The 7497-nt window shown below is 44.6% G+C and overlaps 1 protein-coding gene across 1 annotated transcript; it reads left to right on the forward strand.

Moving 5' to 3' along the window:
• Positions 1 to 3901: 3901 nt before the first annotated feature.
• LOC124690392 (SUPPRESSOR OF GAMMA RESPONSE 1-like) lies at positions 3902 to 6258 on the forward strand. The gene is made up of 5 exons (XM_047223780.1): positions 3902 to 4057; positions 4411 to 4597; positions 4678 to 5165; positions 5496 to 5720; positions 5813 to 6258. The coding sequence occupies exons 1-5, from the start codon at positions 3902 to 3904 to the stop codon at positions 5873 to 5875; spliced, it is 1119 nt and encodes a 372-aa protein (XP_047079736.1). The 3' UTR covers positions 5876 to 6258.
• Positions 6259 to 7497: the final 1239 nt, after the last annotated feature.

Genomic DNA, 7497 nt, shown 5'->3' on the forward strand with positions numbered 1-7497 from the left:
TTCCCATCCATTTGGAATTTAATCTCTTCAATCCGTGCTGTATTTAATCCAAGTACGTATTTTCCGAGTTTCTTCTTATTCATTCGGGCTGTGTGCATCCCTAATGTCCCTAGGACAATGCATTGTTCCAAAATTAAATATAATTGCTATCTTGGCGATAATAATATCTGTGTCTTATAAGCAGTACATTTTACGCCCGGTTGACCAATGGAGTGTCTAAAAGCATCCTAGCAGTGGCCCTTAAATGGTGTTCAGCACATGGTGCACCACATAACTAAATGGGGGACACCATGGTGTCTTGCCGTTTTTGAGAGGCGTCTTTGTTCAGCACCGTTCCTCAAACATATTTTCTAGTATGCATATTCACAAGGCAAATAGTCCCCGCGTTTAATTTAAAGTTCCAGCCACCGAAATACCAAGTCTGACCCCCAATATTACAAGAAGACATAGCGCAAAATCAAATCGAATGCATCTCGTATATTGCCGCCTTCTCATTCTATGTCATCGCCTCCTGTTCGCCCATCGTTAACGTTCCATTCATCCATTTTTCATGACCGCCCGCAGTCGATGTTGCCACCGTCCTGCGTTTTCCTCATCATCATCATCATCATCATCATCATCATCATCATCATCCTCTCTTGCCTGTTCTTACTCTTCCCCATCCTCTCACTCGTCCTCGTCGACGTCATATTGGCTTGCGCCGCCAGTGTCTGGGTCCCATCACTCCCATCCATATATGCATGCACACAAGGTAAGCTGACAGGTGGCCTCGACGTTACTTTCTTATTCATGGAACAGACCAGGAGTCATGCCAGGAGTGGCGAACTCGAGTGCCCCACTTAGGAGAAGCAACAACTGTGATACCAAGCCGTCATAGGTATGGTTCCCAACGATTTTTTTAGATGGCACAAGATGTAGTTGCTTGCAAAAGTTGTTTCATGGGGCGGATGTATATTTTGGTAGGAAGCAAGGATGACACACAAATTTCTGCCATGGTAGATCCCATGTAGGCAAATAATTACGTTGCGGTTATTGGCACGCAAGCTCGCACTGTAATGGCACGGTAGATTAAAGGAGGCACATCATAGTGTGTCGTAGATTATGATCTACATGCTAACTCGTTTATCTCGTCTCACCGACTGGTGTGACCCACCACTTTCAGGTTGAATATGTCGTGCTAAACGGTTTCAGCGTAGTGGGGGTGAACCTCGTTGCACCCGCACTTTCTTTGAATAAGGCTAGGGAAGACTAAAATGCGGTCATTCAAGGGTTCGCCGATGTGGTGCTACCTTGGCTACTGTATCCTTCTTGATGCTCGCCTTGACGTGTTGTGTTGGTGTTCCACCGTGGCGTACTTCCGTTGGACGATGATGGCCTCCCGCTCGTCTTCCGGCATCACCACCACCTTAATCTTCGTCGGTGCATGCTTGTGTGGCTTGATGAAGGCGCCTTTCGCACTCTTGAGCGCCTTTGGAGCTTTTGGCGGCATGGCGGCGAGGGAGATTGACTTGCATTGGCAGGAGAAATGAAAAGGAGAGAGTACCAGCAGGGTGCTAGAAATGAAACGTGGAGAACAAAGTGCAAGTCAAATACGATTGGGATATGTCAATGATATTGGTGCCCCGCCTCTGGCTACCCGCCTTGCCGCTCATGTCCGACGGTCCCACCACCCTCCCTATGGCCCAGGGACGGTTTGAGAACACTGGACCGGCTATTAGCCCGTGTCGGACAAAATTTTATTTGAAGGTACATAATGGTGCTCAAAGATTTCTCTAGCGTTTAGGAAGCGCTTGTGCGTGCTCATATCATGTGGGTGTGGGTGTGTTTGTGAATGAGTATATGGATTTTGCGAATCTTCAGTACATACTCTGGCAGCAAATTAAAACCAGATCATCCATTCTCAGCAAAATACATGGGAGACATGCAAACCTGTTATTACAACAAACACGGATACATCGTGCCACTTTTTTCTGTGTGAAACTTATGGGAGAGATCGATGCAAGATCCTTGCTGTGTTTGTCTGCATCATTACTAGGTATGAATGAATATCTTATAAGGATTTCGCATTTTTCGCGTATCTAGAGCGTATCTACTGCTCTGGCTGGCAGGGGAACAAATAAGATCTCACCATTCGATCTCAAAAAATAAAAAAGATCACCCTTCATTTATCACGAAAATCATCAGGCCGGGCCCAATCTTGAGCAGCCCGAGATAGCATACCTGGGCCGGGCCGGGCTCTCTGACAAGATCCGCCGCATTGCTACCCATCTAGAGAAGACTTGCGGTCCAATACACGAGCAAGCATTAAACGGGGGACCACGTTCGGCTTGCCAAGGAAGGCAACCGCAACCCCAACTGGCACTGTCCCTACCCTCTGTGGCAGCGCAGCGCAGCAGAGGGTTTTTGGGGTTTCCCGAGGCGCAAAAGCGAGACGAAATTGCGCAAGGGAAGGAAGCGTCGCAGCCCTCTTCTCCCTCTTCCGCGCTCCTGCCGCGAGCCTTCCCCTCAGCTTCGCCGCGCCCCCATTATCACCGGCCGGGGAGGAGAGGCCACCTGGCGCAGCTGGACCGAGCGGGGCGCGGGGGAGGATAGTGGAGCGGGGGGAGAAGAAGCAACCGCCGCCGCCGCCGCAGGATTAGGGTTTTGCCCTAGCTCGTCGGGCTGGCTGATCGTCGCGGCGGTCCGCGCGCGCAGCCCCGATCGTCTTCGGGACACGCCGCCGCCGCCGCCATGGCAAGGTTACGCCCCCTCCCCCCTCCCCCAGTTTTCCCCTGTTTATTTTGCCCTGTCACCACTGTTGCTTAGGGGTTAGGGCTTGCTCGGTAGCTCCGGATACCGCATTTCAGCTCTATATTCTGGGATTTTAATCCTGTATTATGATTACTGCTACCAGATTAGGGACTGAAACGTGTATTGCTGTCGTCGAAACGATTCTTTTTTTTTTATTTTCCTTACGCGATGCAGCCATCCGTTCTACCTTCAGGACGAGAATGCGGATTCAGGAACAGTTAGATTTACAGTTTCTACAGCGCGTACAGTGCAGTAAATTGTCGGTTGGAGTTTCTTGTGCATCTTTTGCAAGGCATGCCCGCCTACATTGTGTCATTCATTGAGCAACCTGATGATGACATTGAAACTGCTCTAGTATTTCTTAATATGCCTTACCTTATTTATGTTCTACTAGCTTATTGTGTCGATACGGATACCATTGTTCAGTCAGTGGTGTTCTGTCAAGGTTTTGGCTTTCTAACAACAGGGGAAACAGAGCATCAGTAGAAATCTAGTCCATTTCTACACACAGTTTACCAACCATCAGTTGTTCCATAGTGTTCCTCCTCAACGTATTTTATCTTCAGTTCTTGGGGTCCCATTCTATGTCTAGGACATGCTGCACAATGACTTGTTCGTCTCTCGTCCCCGTGTTCTATAGCATTGTTAAGCCAATAGTGTTCTGTCAACGTTTTAGCTTTCCAAGAAAAGGGGAAACAGAGCATCAGTCGAAATCTCCTATGTATTGGAACACACAGCTTACTAACTGTCAGTACCTACTTACTGTTCCTTCTCAACGAGTTTTATCTTCAGTTCTCGGGGTCCCGTTCTATTCATCTCTCGTCCCCGTATTCTATAGCATTGCTCAGTCAAATAGTGTTCTGTCAAGGTTTTGCCTTTCCAGAACAGGGGAAGCAGGGCATAAGTCGAAATGTCCTATGTATTTCTACACATAGCTTACCAATTGTCAGTAGTTTCCTTCTCAACGTATTATATCTACAGTTCTGCAGCTAGTGTATATCTTTGTTACCAGGTAGAACTACCACTGTCTTATATACCGGTCAGTTTAATAAGCATCATCCTGGCCACCTTAATATCTTGCTATGTAAGTACTTGTTATTACCAACCACCGATGTGGTTCCTTTGCTGCAGGACATGGCTCATAAATTCTAGGGGAGTTGCCAAGAAAATCAGGAACGCCAACTGCCCTGTTCGCCAGATAAGTGAATTGGGTACAGAAGCATGCAGGGAATGCCCCAACTGCAAACATATCATTGATAATAGTGATGTAAGTACACACATAAGCTCTTTTATACTTTGAATGAGATTCTTTACTTTTTGCTGCACCCTTGCTGGAAACCTGCTTCTGTTACATGAATAATTTGTAGATAATGTTTGTACTCTTTGTTGATAGCTGCCCGACCTATGTTAGCTGTACTGTAGATGGTATCAAAGAAGGACTGAACATAGCTACTTTTCTTATTCTAGAGACTTAACATCAGTAATAAGGCTTTGAACTGTATTAGCCCGTATAAGCTTCTGAATTACAGTTGCTTGAAAAATGCAACCCATTTAACTTCACGTTCCATGGTACAACATTACTCATTCTGAAAACATTTCACTGTATTTCATCATCTGCAGGTTACTGTACAGTGGCCTGGGCTGCCAGCTGGTGTGAAGTTTGATCCATCTGATTTGGAATTGCTCGAGCATTTAGAACACAAGCTTGGCGTGGGAGATTCAAAGCCCCATATGTTCATCGATGAGTTTATTCCAACTGTGGAGAATGATGAAGGGATCTGCTATTCACATCCTGAAAATCTTCCTGGTAGGTGCATTCTTAAGTTGAGATGCTATAGGTCAATTCTTTGGTTTATTCATGTTCTAACTGGACTTTCGTCGTTATAGGCACAAAGAAAGATGGAAGCAGTGCTCATTTCTTCCATAGAGTCTCAAATGCATATGCTTGTGGCCAGCGTAAGCGTCGGAGGATTATCCACGTTGATCAGACCACTTCTGATGAGCATGTGAGATGGCACAAGACGGGTAAATCAAAGCCCGTAAAACACAATGGTGTTACTAAAGGGTGGAAGAAGATATTGGTTCTGTACAAAAGTCCACAAAGAGGTGCCAAGCCTGATAAAGCTGATTGGGTGATGCATCAGTACCATCTTGGGCCGGAGGAAAATGAAGAAGTCGGGGATTTTGTTGTTTCCAAAATCCTGTATCAAGTGAAGACAAAGCAGGTGGACAAGTCCGAAACAAGTAATGAAGAATCTGATGCATTTGCTACAAGTGTTTGTCCAAAAACTCCAAAGACAAAGACCCCACAGCCATGTCGCCTGAACAATAGTCCATCCGAAATTGGGCAGAATGATACTATCTTGCAGGACAAGGTAAACCACTGACATGTGAAATTTCCGGAATAGGCATAACCTTTGATTAAACCAGTTCTCAGTAAGAAACGATTGACATTAGACTAATAATATTTGATAAAATTGTTGTATATTTTCAAAATGACACTGTACAGTGCTAGCCAATTTGGAAGCTAGTAGACCAAAATACCCAATTGATAGTAATCGTAATTAATGTGAGGTTTATAGTTTGTACGGTTATTCTTTACTATGAAAGCTGAGAAGCACTAATCTCCATATCCTGACAATTTATTGAGACTGCGAATACATTTTGAGCATCTATCTGTTTGTCATTCTGTTGGTGTGTTGTAGGAAGAAGAAGAAGAAGCAGACCAACCTGCTGTTAGCCTGGCAGATGCTAAGGAACCTGAGTGGTTCACTTTAGCGCCTTTGGCTGGGAGTAACGTGGATGACCCCCTGCGTTGTCATGAGGATTTTAACTCCTTTGGTCAGTCGGGCGCGCTAGACAAGCCAATCTTTTCTCAAGGCAATGAGATTTTTGATGGATTACCATATGTCCATGGATCACTTCCGGAGGTTGGTACAAGTATATTCTTCGGTATTTGTAGTTTTTGTTGCCCATGTGTAAATGAGAAACCTGATCATGTCTTTCTCTCATCATGTCACAGGACGTGCTGTTGTATTCACCCCCATGCTTTGGCAGCTGGCAATGGCCAGAAGTGCAGGATTGATAATCTCTTACATGTATGATTATATATGGTGGCACCTTTTTTGAGGTCTGACTTGGCAAGATAGAAGTTGTTTGCGCAGCAGTGACGCAATGGGCCATTTAAGAGTCGCAGAAGCACCTGAACATTTCTTTTGTCTCCCTAAAACCCCAAAAAAAACATGCAATGAGGTGTTCTATCTTTGGGCTGTATGTGGTGGAAACTTGTAGTAATCTCATCTAATGTAGGAGTTTCATACTTGGCCCTGTTGCAACTCAAATTTTGCTGTGACCTGAAGGCGATGGTGCGAATCTGGAGAGGCCCGTAACTTGGTTGCTCCATAGGTGATTACTGTTAGTTGTACCTTGCTGAATGCTGCCTGTCCAATTATTAATGTAAAAACGACTGTTTGGATGGATTAGTATTTGTCCAATTCTTGTCTGGCATGCGCCAGCCGGAGCTGCTGGCTGGCTTATCTCCCCCAACGGCTTGTGGCAAGTGCCGACTCATGTTTGGATGATGATTCCACTCAAGAGTGTGATTCTTGAAGAATCAGTAGAATATATGGGAGGCGTTTTGTTTGATAATGGAGATTTTATCATGCTTTTGTGTTAGTTAATCAGTGAATGTAGAATCTGCTAGATGCCTTTTAACTCTTAATAAAAAATAGATGGTCACATGGGATTATTCCTTGCTCGCAAATGACCATATTGGTGAAATCAGCGGATGCCCAATATGTAACGAAGCTTGTAAAGATGTTAGGCATATCCTGTTCATGTGTAGGAGAGCAAAAGAAATTTGGCATCATCTAGGTTTGGACGCTGAGATTGAAGTTATCCATGTGTAGGAGAGCAAAAGAAATATGGTATCATCTTGGTTTAGACGCTGAGATTGATGATGATTCCACTAAGGGCGGAGTGTGATTCTTGAGGAATCAATAGAATATATGAGAGGCGTTTTTTTAGGGATATATTAGAGGCGTTTTGTTTGATAATGGACATTTTTATCATGCTTTTGTGTTAGTTAATCAGTGAATGTAGAATCTGCTAGATGCCTTTTAACTCTTAATAAAAAAAAAAGCTGGTCAATGGGGCGGAGGGCTCTCCATGGGATTATTCCTTACCTTGGGTATTGGAAAATCGCCATATTGGTGAAATCAGCGGATGCCTAATCTGTAACGAAGCTTGTGGAAGATATTAGGCATACCCAGTTCATGTGTAGGAGAACAATAGAAATATGGCATCATCTTGGTTTGGACGCTGATATTGAACATATTCAGGTGTAGGAGAGCAAAAGAAATATGGCATCATCTAAGCTGGTCGTTGAGATTGAAGGTGCAGCAAATGCAGATACAACAGCCGATTCTTCCACCAAGTGATCTCGGCCTAGCGGAATTGGTGCTTACAGGGTCTTGTACATGGGGAAAGAGTTCAATCATGTGCTCGTGTGGCTATATCGACAGCCACTCGTAGAAAGAATTGTTTGAGGGCAAGAAAGAAAACACTAGTGGTTCGTCGAGAGGGTTGGAAATGTCCACCAGAAAATGAAGTAAAGATTAATATTGATTCCGCTTTCAATTCTGAGTATAATCATGGAGGCGTGGGAGTGATTATAAGAGAAAATAAAGGCTCTTGTATTGCAGCTTG

This window comes from Lolium rigidum, chromosome 2 (assembly GCF_022539505.1).
Source record: "Lolium rigidum isolate FL_2022 chromosome 2, APGP_CSIRO_Lrig_0.1, whole genome shotgun sequence".
Lineage (NCBI taxonomy): Eukaryota > Viridiplantae > Streptophyta > Magnoliopsida > Poales > Poaceae > Lolium > Lolium rigidum.

Excerpts from the sequence above, each read along its gene's own strand:
- LOC124690392 (XM_047223780.1), top strand. The coding sequence starts at position 3,902 with ATGTGGTTCCTTTGCTGCAGGACATGGCTCATAAATTCTAGGGGAGTT. Across the intron at positions 4,058-4,410 it reads ATATCATTGATAATAGTGAT|GTTACTGTACAGTGGCCTGG; the intron begins GTAAGTACACAC and ends CATCATCTGCAG. Across the intron at positions 4,598-4,677 it reads ACATCCTGAAAATCTTCCTG|GCACAAAGAAAGATGGAAGC; the intron begins GTAGGTGCATTC and ends TCGTCGTTATAG.